At 45.1% G+C, this 17445-nt stretch overlaps 2 protein-coding genes and 1 long non-coding RNA gene across 3 annotated transcripts; 1 reads left to right on the forward strand and 2 right to left on the reverse strand.

Annotated features, from left to right (window-relative positions):
* Nucleotides 1-222: 222 nt before the first annotated feature.
* Nucleotides 223-2242, reverse strand: LOC139439790 (uncharacterized). Its single transcript, XR_011649892.1, has 2 exons — nucleotides 2032-2242; nucleotides 223-487 (listed from the first exon to the last, which is right to left on the reverse strand). It is a non-coding gene; the product is annotated as an uncharacterized lncRNA (long non-coding RNA).
* A 450-nt stretch (nucleotides 2243-2692) lies between these two features.
* ZBTB3 (zinc finger and BTB domain containing 3) lies at nucleotides 2693-5517 on the forward strand. The gene has a single exon (XM_023583721.3). The coding sequence runs from the start codon at nucleotides 2908-2910 to the stop codon at nucleotides 4504-4506; it is 1599 nt and encodes a 532-aa protein (XP_023439489.2). The 5' UTR covers nucleotides 2693-2907; the 3' UTR covers nucleotides 4507-5517.
* A 2241-nt stretch (nucleotides 5518-7758) lies between these two features.
* Nucleotides 7759-16881, reverse strand: TTC9C (tetratricopeptide repeat domain 9C). Its single transcript, XM_004449229.5, has 4 exons — nucleotides 16319-16881; nucleotides 15969-16224; nucleotides 9187-9369; nucleotides 7759-8109 (listed from the first exon to the last, which is right to left on the reverse strand). Exons 2-4 carry the CDS (start codon nucleotides 16204-16206, stop codon nucleotides 8015-8017), a joined length of 516 nt encoding a protein of 171 aa, XP_004449286.1. The 5' UTR covers nucleotides 16207-16224; nucleotides 16319-16881; the 3' UTR covers nucleotides 7759-8014.
* Nucleotides 16882-17445: the final 564 nt, after the last annotated feature.

Genomic DNA, 17445 nt, shown 5'->3' on the forward strand with positions numbered 1-17445 from the left:
CATATACTTCAATCAATACATCAAAAATTTTATTGAATGCAGAAACAGATGTGAAACTCCAGCTGTCTTATATTAAGTCAGAAATTACATATCTGCTAAAAAAATGTTTAACAATGCCACTATTCTCATTATCTATGTTTGGTTTGGGAAATTATTTTTTATGAAAGATGAAAAGATTGTTTTTGTCGGTATGTAATGGGTTTTTTATGATCATTTTAAATTATTTCATAAATAAAATTTAATTTTAAAATGTTTTAATTTCTAATACAATAAATATTGTATGGCCTGGAAGAAGGGACACAATCTTTTGAAGAAGCTGAGGTCAGTGTGGCCTGCATGTCTCCAGTTCAAGGATGGAAGGTAGGAGATGAACTGTCCCTACTTCTAGGTCTGATTGGAGGGCTTAGGTACAGACAAGGTGAAGATCTTCAGTGTACTGGGTGAAGGGGTGAGAGGCAGGGCACTGAGTTACTCCTCTGGTAACCATCTGTAGAGAGAAATTTTGTGTTTCAATAGAAAACGATAGCATATGCCTGTGGTTTATCTGATTCTGCTCCTATTCACTGTCTTTGAGCTATTTTGCATCCCCTTTATAAACCGCAGGTAACTGCATGGTTTTGTTATATACCAGTAAAGTGGACTGGTTCCTGTCATCTGGCACATTGTCAGCTTTTACCATATTTTCAATTCTTACAGTTTCCTTTAATATCCAAACTAATGTTTCCAATTTCCCACTCCTACCCTCCTGACTTGGTGTCACTAAAAATTAAAACCTGAATGCCTAAGGCATTATGGAGACTCTAGGTTGCCTTGGAGCTAACCTTTCCCCCAAGCTGTAAAGGAGCCCTGTGAGCCAAAGCCTGACAACTTGAGAAATAGCTCAGAGGACCCCTTCCAAGAGCAGACCATGCTTCGATTGGATTTCTCTCTGGACATGCTGCTGTCTGGGCCACTAAAAGGTCTGATAAAATACTCATCATACATGCCTATATATGAAAAATAACATGATTATAGACATCACCAACAGAAACATTGATGTCTTAGCTTCAAGAAACTTCAATGAGCAATGCTACATAATAGGAAGATTTTCATCCGCCGACTTCTTAGAGGATAAGTCTTTATATTTTCCTTTTAGTCCTTTTAAGATGCCTGACCCTAAAACGACAGATAGTTTGTCACCATCTCTCAACGAATGCCACTTGTCCTCCACCAACAAAAAAACGGAGCCAAGTTGTTCAAAGAAAAAAAAATTTTTTTTTTAATTTTTAAAATGTGCATTACTTTAACAAAGAAAACCTTGAGGAGGGACTGCCCAAGCTGCTGGCCTTGCTCCTCTTGCGCCCTTACCAAATGGCCTGCCTACAATCAATCAATCAATCGTCAATCATCGCTGAGCCCTGAGTCAGTTGAAATCACTCAGGGCTCCCAGGGATCAAACCCCCCACCACCCTCCGGAGCTTTTTCACCAGCCCTTAAGACGCCCGCGGGCCTTTGTTTGGAGGACCTTGTGTTCTCGTCTCCCTCACCACTCCCTCACCACGGGAGCTAGGAATCAAGTTAGGAATGCAGTCCCCCTAGCCCAACTGCTCACTGCCCCGCGCAGTTTTTTTCTTTGACACCTCGGAGAAGACGACGGAACCACGTATTCCCAACTCACAGCCCTTTCCTCTGGCTGTCTGGACACACAAAGATGTCTTCGGCAGTAGCCACACTATGCTCCTGTCCTGGGACCTTTGGGAGCCCTGACCGCACACTCTCCCTTCCTGTCAGCATCTGCCCGGAGGCGCCACACACAGAGAAAGCCACTCCAGCCTCTTCACTGGAAGTCGACGAGAGTCCAGGCTAAGGGCGCCACCACAGCACCCTCGCTGCTGCCAGTTCTCCGAGCCAGGGGTCCCGGACCCTCAGGTTGGGGAACTGAAGCAATAGGCTTTCTTGGAATTTCTGAGGGAGGGCGCACCCTTCAAGAGACACTTTCTGAAGAGGTTAACGCACAGCTGGGTCTAGGGCTGGGTCTCCCACGGCCCTCACCAGTCTGGAGAGTCGTCTCCTTTTCTCGGCCCAGCGAGTGGCGCCGACCCTCGAACCTCGCGCCTCGCGCCTCGCGCCTCGCGCCCCCGCCGAGTGCGCCCAGTACTCCTCGTTCCAGCCTGGTACCGGCGGCCTCAGGTACGTGGAAGCTCAGCCAATCGAGAGCGCGCTGAGGCAAGGAGGGCGGGACGAAGAGGAAAAGTTTAGGACAGGAGCGTCAACCAATCCAGCGCCTAAATGCCCGAGCGACGGCCGCGAGCACCCACTTAGAGAAGCGGGTCAGGGCGGGGAGACGGTTAGTGGACGATGGACCAATCCGTGACGAGGAAAGGGGAGCTTGAGCCAATTAGAACTGAGGAGGTGGGAAGGGGCGGAGTTCTCCCGGTGGATGCTCGGTGGTGGGTGAGGGATCAGCTTTCTCCGCTAGTTCCAGGAGTGCGAGAGGGAGAGGCTCAGGGAGTTCCCTGGGTGGGGCCGTGGAAACATCGCCCGGGAAGGCCTGGGAGCGAAAAAGACTTCTGCTTGGAAGAGCGGCCAGAAACTACCGGGTGGACATCGAGGAAGCCGAGGCTGGTTAGGGGGCGGGACTTCCTGGGCGGGGCTGCTCAAAGGGGCGGGGCGTGCTGGTAAGGTTAGGCCGAGGGGCGTGGCTAATAGGAGCTCCCTGGGTGTGACCTAAGAGAAAGAAGGGTAGTAACTTAGGCGAGTATGTTGGAACTCGGACGGTGTAGCCAGAGGCCTTGCGGGTGACAACTGGTAGTTCCAGGCTGACTTTAAGGCTGTTGGGGAGGTTACCAGCCCTAACCCACTGTCCTCTTTTCCCAGGGCGCCACTGGTGGGACTCTTTCAAGGGCCCTTACTTCTTCGCAGGGCGCTATGGAGTTCCCCGAGCACAGCCAGCAGCTGCTGCAGAGTCTCCGGGAGCAGCGGTCCCAAGGCTTCCTTTGTGACTGCACCGTGATGGTGGGTAGCACCCAGTTCTTGGCCCACCGGGCTGTGCTGGCCTCCTGCAGCCCCTTCTTCCAGCTTTTCTACAAGGAGCGGGAACTGGACAAGAGGGATTTGGTGTGTATCCACAATGAGATTGTCACAGCCTCAGCCTTTGGACTGCTTTTGGACTTCATGTATGCTGGCCAGCTGGCCCTGAGGGGGGATACTCCAGTGGAAGATGTGCTGGCAGCAGCCAGCTACTTGCACATGAACGACATCGTTAAGGTGTGTAAGCGTCGGCTGCAGGCCCGGGCTCTGGCAGAGGCTGACAGTACCAAAAAGGAGGAAGAAACTAACTCACAGCCCCCTAATTTGGAGTTTTTGCCCAGCACCTCCCGTGGCCCCCAGCCTTCGCTGGCATCTGTGGAGACATCAGGGCACTGGGGCAAAGGGGAATGGAAAGGCCCTGCAGCTTCTTCACCTACTGTTTGTCCTCCAGATGAGCCACTGATGCTCGGTGGGGCCGACACTACACAGCCTGGCATGGAAATTGATTCACCACATCTGCGGGCACCTCCCGCACCAGTGGCTGATGCCTCTCTTGCCAGCCCCAGTAGCTCTACAGAAGCCATTCCTGCAAACTACTTCCCTTCTGGCCTTTCAACAGTGGAGCCCCTGGCTCCCCTCGATGTGGGTCCTGAGAGTCTGAGAGTGGTGGAACCAAGGGTTCCTGGAGGACCATTGCAAGGCTTTTATCCCCCGGCTCCAGCCCCAGTCCCAGCCCCAGCCCCAGCCCCAGCCCCAGCCCCAGCCCCAGCCCCAGCCCCAGCTCCAGCTCCAGTTCCATCCCAGGCTCAAGCCCCAGGAGAAGCTGAGCTGGTCCAGGTGAAAGTAGAAGCTATTGTGATCTCCGATGAGGAGGCAGAGGTGTCAGAAGAACAGCCTCGGGGTTCTGAGGGACTGTTCCCACCTGGAGGAGCAATCTATGGAGGGCGGCCTCCCCAGCCAGAGACTTTTGAGGATCCAGGGGCAGCAGGACTAGAGGAGGTGGGGCCAAGTGACCACTTCCTGCCCCCAGATCCTCACTTACCCTACCATCTGCTGCCAGGTCCAGGGCAATACCATCGAGGACTGGTGACCTCACCTCTGCCTGCTCCCCCGGCCCTGCATGAGCCGCTTTACCTGTCTTCAGAGTATGAAACAGCCCCAGGAAGCTTTGGAGTCTTCACTGAGGACGTTCCCACCTGCAAGACCTGTGGGAAGACCTTCTCTTGCTCTTACACACTGCGGCGACACGCCACAGTACACACACGCGAGCGACCCTACGAGTGTCGCTACTGCCTGCGCAGCTACACCCAATCAGGGGACCTCTATCGCCATATCCGCAAGGCCCACAACGAGGACCTGGCCAAACGCAGCAAACCAGATCCAGAGGCTGGCCCCCTCCTAGGGGTACAGCTTCTCCCTGGCTCCCCTACAGTAGATAGACAGAGCAGCAGTGGCGGAGGGCCACCCAAAGATTTTGTACTTGGTCCCAAAAACTAACATCTGGGGGAATGTGAGCTGATACTAGAACTGCTTTTGCCGGTTTTAGGGGGCAGCACAGAAGGTTGAAGGCATCTGTTCTTTATCCCTGGCTGGAGTGATAGGATGAAGATTCCTGCTCTAGCCAGATAGCAGGACTTTATGGGCCTAGTATATGTCAGCTCCTCTGCAAGGACACTGGGAATTCTCCTGAGGTATAACCATTTCTCACTCCACATTCTGGACCGTGCTAACAGTGAAAGTGTCTTCCTGAACTGGTTGGTGGTGTTGGCTGGTTTCTTCCACAAACCTGCATGCCTCCTGGTTCCATCATACTCTTCCAGATCTTTTAGAAATCTGACATTGGTACTTGGAGTGGTGTTTGTGAGGTATAAATGACTGTTTTTAGACAACCACCCTTTCCTCCCCAGCATTAGAAATATATTTCTAGTTTAGGATATTATTCCTTTTCTAACTTGTATGTCTTTGTCCAATATCTAATGCCCCATCAATCGCCAGACACTTGGCCAAGCATAGCTTCACAGTTGGATTTTGGATTGAACTGGAAACCAGTCCTTCACATTGGATTTTGATTTCAACTTTCTCCAAAGACAGTGTTTCCAAAGATGGTTTACTTGAACATATGCTAACACTATTTATTGTAAAATATCTTTTTTTTTTAATCTGGCAAAGTTCTCTGAAGTCATCCTCCCCCATTTCATCAGTAAGAAGTTTAAATATGCAACTCTCGACGGACTCACTTTTTTAAAAGAACCAAACACCATTGTCACATTCAACAAAAATAATTTTTGCTCAAATCTCTAATTCTCATACTTTTTAAAAAACTGAATCTAGAGTCACATATTTGATGTTTCTTAAACCTCTTGATAGGTTTCCTTTCTTTTATTCCTTGCAACTTATTTGTTGGAGAAACTGGATTTTGCTGATTACATCCCCATGGCATCATTTAACATGTTCCTCTGTCCAAAGATTTCTTTAAAAATACTTAAATAAAATATTGACTAAATAGTACAGATAGTATGTGGTTTTAGCACAATTGTGAAAGTGTTGAGTTTGGGAAATGTTGTTTCTAAACTGTCTCTTCTGTGCCAAAGTAGAACCCTTCACATCCACCATGAAGCCTTGTCCTCATTCAAAACCTTAAAACCCTGCGTGGAAACGTTGAGGACTAGTAAGGTGAGCAGCCTCCCCTTCCACAAACTTCAGTGTAGAGGTTTAGGTACCTGCCCGCTGATTCATTCAGGTTGGGGGTTTGCAGACAAGACCTCCATGAGAGTACTTACCTTTGTCCATATTCCTGTTCATTAACATCTGCATTAGGAGCTGGGCATAGAAATAAAAACTGAAATTAAGACTGACTACTCTGTCTTAGAAGCACTAATAAAAATATTAGTGCAAAAAGTTCCTGAAATGAGTTTTTAAGTATCACTTTTTTTTCTGATTTGATGTAGTTTACTGTTAACATCAAGTCTATGAAGAAAAAAAAAAGTCAGAAAGCAAAACCAGCCCAAAGCAAACAAAACATGCAATCACAATGAAAATTAGCCTATAAACCTAAGCTTAAAAGAATCTTAAGCTTGAAAGAATACTTTTGTTAGTTGCCCTTGAATTTCTTCAGATTATTTGGTAGAAAACATCCTAAGGCAATTTGGTTGCATTTAAGGGTACAGGGAGGTACAAAAAGGAGTCTAGCTTATTTGGAGCAAAGACGTTTAGCTTATTGTTTAGCTTATTAGAATTTATGAATACTTAGCAAGATGAAGGTGTTGGTCCCACCCTTCCACCCCATACACCCACCAAAATGTTTGTTCCATGGCTAGATGATGGCTCAAGACACACTGATTATGTCTACTCATAAAGGTAGACCAGTCCTGTAAATACCTGCTCTATAATCCTTTATCCGCAAATAAACAGAATGACACAGGAGTTGACAGGGCCTCCTACTGAGCCATAACTATACCACATCTGCAATTTGCAAAATCACCCAAGAAAGCTTCCTGAGATTTCCATCCAGTGCTCCAAAGGCATTAAGGAAGGAGAGCCCCTCTTCATTGTATCCCTCCTCTAAGGACCTGAGAGCTTACAGAATACAGGGTGACAGATAGAAAATAGGTTTGTTTTTATCCTGCCCTATTATGTTCCTGTTTCTAGACTTGGTTATCTGACTTTCCTATATTTTTTAGAGAAATGAGCATACTATGGATTGCACCTCTTAAAAATTAAAATGTTCACCTGGATGTTTTGGCATAAAGGATTATTAAATAAACAATTGACTCCAAAGGCTTTAAGATAAGATAGTTTGGGTTTTTTTGTGATCTATGTATCTTTAAAAAAAAAAAATTTAATAAAAAATTTAAAAGACACAAGAAAAAAAAAAACAGTGAAAAAATTAAGTGTACTATATTAACGGTCTGAGAATGAGCAATTTCAAGGACTGAAAGTTACCAAGAGATAATAGAAGACAGACACTTTTTATGGAGAATAAGGCGGTTAAAGTATACTCACTGATTTCAAATCTTATTTTTTTAAAGATTTTATTCATTCCCCCCCTGCCCATTGTTTGGGGTCGCTGTCTGCTCATCTCTTTAGGAGGCATCGAGAACAGAACCGGACCTTCCATAGGGAAGAGAGATGCTCGATTACCTGAGCCACCTCAGTTTCCCCGTTTTTTCTTTCTTCGTGTCTCTTTTGTTGCATCTTTTTTTTTTTAAGATTTCTAAAATTTTTTAAAGATTCATAGATCATATAAAAATGTTACATTAAAAAATATAAGAGGATCTCATATACCCCTACTCCTCCCACATCACCAAACTCTTTCATCAGTATGGCACATTCACTGCATTTGATAAATACGTTTTGGAGCACTGGTACACAGCATGGATTATTGTTTACATTGTCATTTTTGTTGCATCATCTTGTTGTGTAAGCTCAATGTGCCTGCCCACCACGCCAGCTCGCCTTCTCCAGGAGGCACCAGGAAATGAACCTGGAACCTCCCATGTGGTAGGTGGAAGCCCAATTGCTTAAGCCACAGCTGCTTCCCATGATTTCAAATCTTTGATTTTAATACATTGGGGCCCAATTTATAATTTTCTTGTTTCACATAAGATTTATTTCCCAGTTTGTAACCCAAGTATCTGGAAAAACAAAGAAACTCCTTTCCACCTACCTTAATATTTCATCCTCTGCTAGCTTTCTCCTCTATATGTGAATACATCTAACAATCAGTAAAATCTATCCACTGAGAGCAGATAAATGTTTTGGGGTTATATTTTCCATGATAAAAAAAATCCCCCAGAATAACATGTATTTGTATAAAGAGATATACAAATTTGGATGGACAGATAAAGACATGGCCTACGTAAGTAGTAAAGAGATATGGAGCCGAAAACAAAACAGAAATCCATGTGCGTCAGATGTCTGGGGTTAATTTCTCTTGCTGAGACTCAGGTTTCCCCTTCCTGGGCCTTTAATGGTCCACCTAAGTTCAAGTGGAGACTCATCTTTGTTAACCAAACATGCCCAGGTAGAGCTGCTTCTCTTTCCGATGGTAGCTGCTGAGTTCCAACTGTGTCAACTGGAGATACCGCCGGACATTGGTGTCTTGGAAAAAGATAGAGAAAGCAATTAGAGATAGACCACAATGGTACCTTGGGAAAGGAGATGATTATCACGCTTCATTTTTTTCTGTCTAAGACCCAAACATATCACAACTATTCTTTGCAATAGTAGATCTCATTTATCTCATTCATTTTAATTTTTTTTTTTTTCCCATTTCTACAAAAGCTGTGCTGGTTGCCAATCCCATGATGAAAGAGAGTTCGAAAAAAAGGTTATAATAGCAGAACCTCTAAAGATACTACTCCCATGGATGGCAGTTAGTCTATGTAGTTGAAGGTCATAAACATAAACAAATGGTTCATGTTTTATATTTTTGTTAATTCACAATGGCTTTCCTCATTCATTTAAATAGTAAGATTTTACTGCATTGCTGTTATGTTTGGAGATCCTCTGCTTCTAGCATCTAGTAGCTATTCTAAGCTACAATGCAAAAAGGGAGATAATTTTCAGTGTTGAGCCAACCAACACAGAAAAAAGTCTGTCATATGCTTCACAATATTCTTTTGCCTTGGAAACAAACACCAGTTCTCAAATTGTCTCTCAGTAAGCCTACCCCTTTTCTAGGTCATACCTGGGGCTAGTTGCGCTAAAGGAGAAAACGAAAGCTAAAGCAAAGGCCAGGCTCCAGCTGGAGAGCTGGCAGAATAAGGACTGTCAGCTTTCTTATTGGGATCCAGATCCTACTCCAGTTATGCTCTGAAAGACTAGGAAGTAAACTTTGAAAAACAACCCTTAAAAATCCCTTTCACTGAGGGAGACAATTATACATACATATATACATATATAAGTATATAAATATATATGTGGACCTGTTTAAGCATAAAAATTTCTGGAAGGTACACACAAAACTAATACTACTGCTTTCCTATGGCAGGAAAAAAAAAGGTGCTCACTGTACACCTTTTTATACTTTTTGAATTTTGAACCATATAAATGAATCACATATTCAAAATGTCTGTAAGTTGAAAAAGGGAAATAAAATAAACCCTCTTTCCACAGAAACTACCTCGGCAGGAAAATTTTATGTCCCTACCACTTTGAAAGCTCCGTCTTACTCACCTTTTGGCTGTCTATTGATGGCAGCCGTGAGGTAGTGTTGAGCCTGATCGTAGTCCTGCAGGTGGAAAAAGGCCACTCCAGCCCGATACAAGGCCTTGGTATTATCAGGCTGTCGTTCTAGGACTTTCTGACTATATTCTTTCACTCGTTCATAGTTCACTGGCTCCATCTGAAGAAGGCAGGCTAATTGGTCCAGATGAAAAGGAAGAGAAGAGCGAGGAGGGCCTAATTATACTAAATTCCACCGAATAGCTCAAGGCAATACCAAATTTAGGATGACACCAACAACATTCACTCATTCAACAGATAATCTGACATTTATTCTTCCAGGCATTGTGGATTCAGCAGTGAATAAAAGCACTCCATTCCTTATGTCTGCTTCAATTTCTACGAAATGCCTACTATACTACATACCCAGTGTTGACTTAGCTATAAAAAGGATAAAAATGCATTTTAAAATTTATTTGGGGGAAATGGATGTGGCTCAACCAATTGGGCTCCTGTCTACCATATAGAAGGTATAGGGTTTGATCCCCAGGGCCTCCTCGTGCAGGCAAGCTGGCTCACGCAATGAGCTGGCCCATGTAAGGAGCTGGCCCACATGGAGTGCCACCCCACGTGGGATTGCAGCCCCGCATGGGAAAGCCACCCCATGCAGGAGTGCTGGCAGACACAGATAGCTAGTGCAGCAAGAAGACATAACAAAAGACACAGAAGAGAGAATAAGAAGATGTAGCAGAACAGGGAACTGAGGTGACACAAGAGAGTAATCACCTCTCTCCCACTCCAGGAGGTCCCAGGATCGGCTCCCGGAGCCACCTAATGAGAATATAAGCAGACATGGAAGAACACACAGCTAATGTGCACAGAGAGTAGACAACGGGGGAATGGATTGAAATAAATAAAAGAAATCTTTAAAAAATAATAAAATAAAATTTATTTGGGGGATATAGCTCAAGTGGTTGAGTGCCTGCTTCCCACATAAAAGGTCCTGGGTTTGAACTCTGGTACCCCCTAAAAAACAAAAACATAGCAAACAAATAAATGAAAAAACCAACTTGGGGAAGCCAGTATAGCTCAGTAGTTGAGTGTTGGCTTCCCATATATGAGGTCCAGGGTTCAATCCCTAGTACTTTCCATTAAAAAAAAAGAAATTAAAATTCATTTAAGGGAAGTGGACTTGGCCCAATGGATTAGGGCATCCACCTACCACATGGGAGGTCCACGGTTCAAACCCCGGGCCTCCTTGACCCGTGTGGAGCTGGCCCACGCACAGTGCTGATGCGCACAACGAGTGCCATGCTATGCAGGGTTGTCCCCGTATAGGGGAGCCCCACACACAAGGAGTGCACCCCATAGGGAGAGTCGCCCAACGTGAAAGAGAGAACAGCCTGCCCAAGAATGGCGCCGCACACACAGAGAGCTGACACAACAAGATGACACAACAAAAAGAAACACAGATTCCCGGTGCTGCTGATAAGGATAGCAGCAGTCACAGAAGAACACACAGCGAATGGACAGAGAGAGCAGACAACAGGGGGGAGGGGAAAGAAATAAACAAGAAATAAATCTTTAAAAAAAAATTTCATTTAAAACTCTTTCATTGTCGTCTCTTTTACCCAAGGCTCTCTGGCCTGAATCCTCCATTTCACCAGTTCTTTTACTACAGATTTACTAAAACAATGGTTACCACAAATTGTGTAGAAAATAGCAAGCACCATGCTCTGTGCTTTATAAGTACTATCTCGATTAATTCTCTCATCAATCCTATAAAGTAGATATTCCCATCTCATCTTAACAGATGAAAAGATGGGGGCTTGGAGAGCTAAATAACTTGTCCAAGATCCCACAGCTTCTAGGTGCTATAAGTCTGAAATTTGAATCAAGGATTCTCTAACTCAAAAATCACCATCATTCTCACTGATACATTGCTTCACTCTTCCCTTGGATGATTTAATGGGACCTCAAAATACAGAACGGCTTAGGAGGCAACATTTGGGTCAATGTTTTGCCTTTGTATTATTAATATTAAGAAGGGAAATACATTCTCTGTTTGGAATTACACACAGTATTACTTAATCATGGTGCTGGGAAGGACAGAGAAGCAGGGCTGATAGGACAATCTAGGGCCTGGGCTTATATTTGTATCCCTTCTACAACATCCCCACCAAGTGGTCATATGGTTTTCACTTAGCTACTTCCCCAGCGGGCAACTAATCCATCACCCTAGCTTTATCCATTGACAACTAGTCATGATTACTGACCATGTGCCAGGTATGGAGCTAGGAGCGGGGATAAGAGGAGCAAGACGGACATCCTACTGATTAAAGAGAACTTGAATCCTAGTCCCTAAGTGGAAGGACTATGCAACAAACAAATATATTTTTTAAAACACTCTGAAAAGATGAAACAACAAAAAACTACAAAAATAAAATGCTTTGAAAAAAACAAGAAGTGTGATGAAATAGACTGAATGAGGTCAGGGTGCTGCTAGGTTACAGCGGGCCTCTCCTAGAAAGTGACTTTTGAAAGCTGTGAATGACAAAGGACAGGACATTCTTGCCCGAGAGAAAGAAGAGACCCTGCAAAGTCCGAAGGTAGAAATGTGTCTTGCCCATTCAAGTACAGAAGAGTCAGGTTAGATAGAGCCTTGGATTTTTTCTAAGTGTGATGAGGTGCCATTTTAAGAGTTTTAAGCCGTGACAGAATCTAGTTTCCTTATTTGTAAAATGGGGATAAGCCTAACTACCCCACAGAATTTTTGTGAAGAGATATTGTAAATAAATTGCTCAACATGGGAGTAGACACTCAGAGTGAAACCTGTGAAATCAGGGAATCTTTATAGAGCCCCTGCCAAGAAACCCCAAGCAGAAGCTGTAGAGATGGCTAAGTTCATCAGAAGACTTAAAATATTTTCAAGTTCCTATCTCTAAAACATGTCATTTCCTTAATTTCTGGTCAGTGCCCTTACACTTGTTCTATATTTTCTAATAGTGTATGGTATTCTGTGATAAGAACTTGAGCTCTGGAGTTACCAATAGCTGGGTTTCATTTTAGCTCTACCACATACTGGCTGTGTGACTGTTTCCTTAAATCTACCTCAAAGGATTGTCATGACACTTAAATAGGTTAATATGTGCAAAGTGCTTAGATGATGTCTGCCCATGGCATTTCAAAAATGTCACTCAAGGGGAGTGGATGTGGCTTAAGCAGTTGTGCACGCGCCCCCACACAGAAGGTCCCAGGTTCGGCTCCTGGTGCCTCCTAGAAACAAAACCAAACAGCAGGAAAAAAAGACAAAAACCAACTCCTGGAAGTGAATGTGGCTCAAAAAATTAACTCCTGCCTACCACATGAGAGGTCTCGAGTTCAGTTCCCAGTGTCTCGTGGAGATGAGCAAGACAGTGGGCTGGCACAATGGGCTAACACAACAAGATGAAGCAGCAAGGAGTCACAAAGAGGAAACACAATGAGAGAGACAACAAAGCATGGAGTGGAGGTTGCTCAAGCGATTGAGCACCACTCTCCCACATGGGAGGTCCCAGGTTTGGTTCCTAGTGTCTCCTAAAGATAAGATGAGCAGACACAGAGAGAAGACAGCAAGCACAAACAATGGGTGGGGGGGATAAATAAAATAAGTCTTTTAAAAAAAGAAGAAAAAACTCAACTCAGGGGAGCCTATGTGGCTCAGCAGTTGAGCACCGGCTTCCCACATACAAGATCCTGCAGTTAATCCCCAGTCCCTGGTGCCTCAAAAAAAATAAATAAGTCACTCAATGAGCCCTCCTGGATCACCCTCTTAAAAAGTGAACACCCACTCAGATGGCACCCACTATCCCTATTTTCTGCTTTACTCTTTTCCACACAGTACATACCACAGTCTAATAGATATGTTCTTTCTTTTGCTTATTGTTTGTCTCCCTTACTCTAATGTATGTTCAATGAAGACAGGGACCCTTTATCTTCTTTATTTGACTGCTGTTTCCTCAGCACCCAATACATAGTTGTTGAATTGGATGAATTGAAACACTGGCTACTATAGTTACTATTTTGGTTACCTGAATCTCAGAGTAGCACTGGACAACTGTAAAACTAAGATTTCACAGAACATAGCTAATGAGTATTGCAATAATAATAAAACATCATTTAATACCCATTAAGGAGTGTGAAAACTGCTTCTAATAATTTCTATGGCCTCAACTGGGACTATGAGAATGTTTAATTTACTCCAAAACAATTTAATCAACTCTGTGTTTACTTTACCTGCCACAGAACTGGCCTAAAGAAATCTCATTTCTTTCAGATTAATCGTGGTGGTAATAACTCTGACATCCATCTCTGAACCCAAGGCTGTCTGGAGATGGAAAATACTAGTTATTCAAGCTACCATCTAGCTGATTTATAGGAATGAGGAAACTGAGAAAGCTATCTGTAACATTGAAAACAGATGGCTTGTACCACCAACTGAAGTAAATGGCTTCTTTCCCAAATATTAAATTTTCCTTAGTGAAACAGTCATAACCCTAAATTTGTTATTTTCTCCATAGTATGCAAAATTCCCTAAAGCCTATCAACATCACCTGGGAGCTTGTTAGAAAAGCAAATTCCAGGGTTGCATGAGTGGGAGGGAGTTCTTCAGGGCATGCATATAGAAGATATATATATATATGTTCGGATGTTCATTGGGTATTGACATAGGGAGTAAGTAGCATGCTGAGTTCCCATTCTGGAAAACTCTATCGTACTCCGTAATGGAGCAGCAACAATCCTCCAAATGCAAGTGCAAAGACCAGTGAAGAAGGATGGTCCAATGACAGGTCCCTTGATAACTGATGACTATGCTTATGAGCCTGTGTGCTTGAAATTTCAACTAGGCCTAGAGCTGCAGAGTGCCTAAGAGTTACCTCCTGAAAGCTTCTATGTTGCTCAAATGTGGCCACTCTCTAAGCCAAACCCAGCATGTAACTGCATTACCTTCCCCTCAGCAGGGGACATGACGCCTGGGGATGAGTCTCCCTGGTGCCGAGGGATTACAACCAAGCACCAGCTGGTGATGCAACTAGAAAAAGACCTTGAATAAAAGGGGTAAATGATAAAGACAAATGAATTTATATGGCTAAGAAACTTCAAAACGAGTCAAGACGTCATCAGAGGGGTCACGCTTACACACAACTCAGGATCTCAGCGACAGCCAAAGTAGATACAATCCCAGGCAGTGGTGCTCCTGAGGGCTAGAGACACTCAGGTCCTACGGTCATGACAGATGGCTCTGGAGTTCAGTACCTTGCCAGTGCACCCTACTTTGGAATTTTTTTTTTTAAGATTTGTTTTCCCCCCTTCCCCTCCTCCCACCCTGCTGTTTTTGCTGTCTGTGTTGTGTCTGTGTTCTCATTTCCTCTCCTCTAGGATTCACCGGGATTCGATCCTGGAGACCCCTGATGTGGAGAGGTTCCCTGTAAACTGCTCCACCTCAGTTCCTGGTTTCTGCTGCGTTTCACCTTGACTCTCCCCTTGTCTCTCTTTGAATGTGTCATAATCTTGCTGCATGATTCACCACATGGGCACTTGCGCTCACCACACAGGCATTCACGTGGCCACTGGTTTGACGCACAGGCACGCTTGCTCTTCTTCTTTTTCAACCAGGAGGCCCCAGGGATAGAACCCAGGTCCTCCCATTTGGTAGGCAGAAGTTCTATCACTTGAGCCATATCCATGTCCCCCTACTTTTGGAATTTGTGCCCCTGAGTGTGATGTAGCTGGACACAGATGTAACCTCTCTATGCATGCCTCTTCTGTCACTTTTACTGAACCTGTGGTTGGTTCTGAGGTTGGTGTATGCTCAGGAGACTTGAATCTCTGGACTGTATATGTGCCAGCTGGGCCCTGAGCCTCAGCAGAGTTGCAACACCTACTCTCCAGCTCCTTGGACTTACCCAGGTCAACTAACAGGGAGGTGAGATGGCCAACCACCACACCAGGGAACCAAGAGAGTCCACAGCTACAAGTAGGAGAATTTCATCCATCAGCCATATGGGATCTAAGCCCCCTCTAGATTTAGAGGTGGAGTGGACACTGTCATCCTAGGGTCCTCAGAACGGAGGAATAAAATATAGATTTGAGTGGACTTACTGGTATTCTATTATAGAATTATTGTGACTCTACCAATGGAAGAAATTATATCATTGATGTGGAGACAGTGGCCACTGGAGTTACAGAAGGCAGGGAGAGGGAAAAGGAGGTATGATATGGGGGCATTTTGGGACTACGAGTTGTCCTTATTGCAAGGACAGATACAGGACATTATATATTCTGCTGCAGCCCATGAGTGGACTGGGAGAGAGTGTAAAATACAATGTAAACTATAACCCATGCTGTGTAGCCATGCTCTAAAATGTATTCATCAAACGCAGACAATGTGCCACACTAATAAAATAAGTTGTTGATGTGGGAAAAGTGGGGGGTGTGGGAAGTGGGGCATATGGAACACCCTATATTTTTAAAGTAACATTTTGTGTGACCTATGTGCCTTTTAAAAGTAAATATATATTAAAAAAAAAAAAAGCAAATTCTCAGACCCACTGAACAGGAAGCTCTGGGGGTGCAGCTCACCTGAACTCTCTAGGTGAAGTCTGAGAGGCCTGTTCTGATGATACTCAGCACCCTATAGATTGGAAATGTTTCCATTCATGCCAGACTAACTAATGGCAATAAAAAAACACCTCAGTGTGGTTCCGATACTAAGGGATTTTCATGTCCAATCCACCCTTCAGCCCTGTTCTTACCAGCTAGATTGTTGTAGCAGTCTGTCTGGGTGCTGTGCAGGATGTTTTCTTGTTCAGGTGTGAGAACAGGGCCCTGAGGTCCTAGATTAGGAATCGGGGAGGGCAGACTCGGATCCAGACCCCGCAGCTGAAGCAGAGCTCGATGGTACCTACTCACGGCATCTCGGTACTTCCCTTCCCGGTAGCGCTGGTTTCCTTCCTCCTTGTACAGCTGAGCCTCCTGCAGGCGCTTCTCCATATGTGTCGTCCTGGACTCCTGCGGAATTGCAAAGTGAAATAGCAAATACACCTCTGGGGATGGGAGTACAAAAACTGATTTTGGTGCACGATTTAAGAAGCCAGGAAAGTACCCTTGTCCAGGTGGCCCCCCGAGTTGGGGTGCTTTGCTTGTTCGTTTCCGCCACAGCTCTTTCCTCCCCTCTCTGCAATATTTCTCAATCTTCAGAAATGCAGGAAAACTAGTTAGGGAGAGGATAGGGGAATAAGAAAGCCCAAGATTAAGTGGCTTCCTAAATGGGGCAATTCCGGAAAGAGATTACCCCTAAAAGCAAAGGCCCTAAGGAACTGAGGAAGGGGTGCTAAAACCGGTTAAATTTGCGTTCTCCTTTCTTCTGGACACACCTCTCTGGCCCGGAAGTGGAAGAGAGTAGGCGGGGACAACTGCTAGAGGAAATGAAGGGGACTATCCTCTCTCGAGCCCTGTATTTGGCACTTCTTCAACAAGCTTTTGTTGGTCTGTGCCCTGGAGCTGGGGAGCCGCTGTGAAAGAGGGCCGAGGCTAAGGCGGCCGCGTTTGCATCTCAGTAGCAAGTCCACCACGCCTCGCTGCCAGGTCCTCGCCCTATCCTAAGGCCCAAGCCCGAAAGTCTCCCACTGAGCTTCAGTTGACTGGCTGGATCACGGTGAGGAAAGGGTCAGGCTCCGGACAGTTCAGTATCTAAAGGGTCGCGCGCATTGCGCCACGGCGCCCAATCGGAAGCGGGCCCGGAAAAGTAATCCGCACAAACGACCCCGCCTCTCGAGCCTCCCTTGCGGACCAACCCGGAAAAGTCCTCTGCCCCTTCACCAATTGGAAAAATCCAAACTTTCCGGGCTGACCAATCAAAACTGAAGATGACGATTCAAGTAGGCCAATAAGAGAGGTGAAAGGCAGGGCCCGGACGTCTGGTGCTAGGCAGAAGTCGCGGCTAAAAAGGAAGAGGAGGGTTAGGGGTTACTGTGTTCTTTGGTTCTGGAGCGCCCTTTTGTTTACTAACCAGGAAAACAATTGCTAATAAGCTTTCGCGTTTCAACGGCTTCCCTTCGGCTTTTTCTATAACAAGTGGAGAACCATAATTTGTTCCACTCTTTAAAAACCTGCTGCATGCACAGATACTAGGGAACAGCTGGCCTCACAAGCAAGCTCTGAAGCGACAGTGCAGGACCTCAACTGGAAGTCAGAAGGGAGTAAGGGCAGTGGGCGGGTGGGAGGGGCGTA

This window comes from Dasypus novemcinctus, chromosome 10 (assembly GCF_030445035.2).
Source record: "Dasypus novemcinctus isolate mDasNov1 chromosome 10, mDasNov1.1.hap2, whole genome shotgun sequence".
NCBI lineage: Eukaryota > Metazoa > Chordata > Mammalia > Cingulata > Dasypodidae > Dasypus > Dasypus novemcinctus.

What these genes read in the sequence shown, in the direction of transcription:
- ZBTB3 (XM_023583721.3), top strand. Translation starts at nt 2,908, where the DNA reads ATGGAGTTCCCCGAGCACAGCCAGCAGCTGCTGCAGAGTCTCCGGGAG.
- TTC9C (XM_004449229.5), bottom strand. Translation starts at nt 16,206, where the DNA reads ATGGAGAAGCGCCTGCAGGAGGCTCAGCTGTACAAGGAGGAAGGAAAC. An exon ending in CTGCTACAACAATCTAGCTG is followed by an intron (nt 9,370 to 15,968) that starts GTAAGAACAGGG and finishes TGGACCAATTAG; the next exon opens with CCTGCCTTCTTCAGATGGAG. An exon ending in CATCAATAGACAGCCAAAAG is followed by an intron (nt 8,110 to 9,186) that starts GTGAGTAAGACG and finishes TCTTTTTCCAAG; the next exon opens with ACACCAATGTCCGGCGGTAT.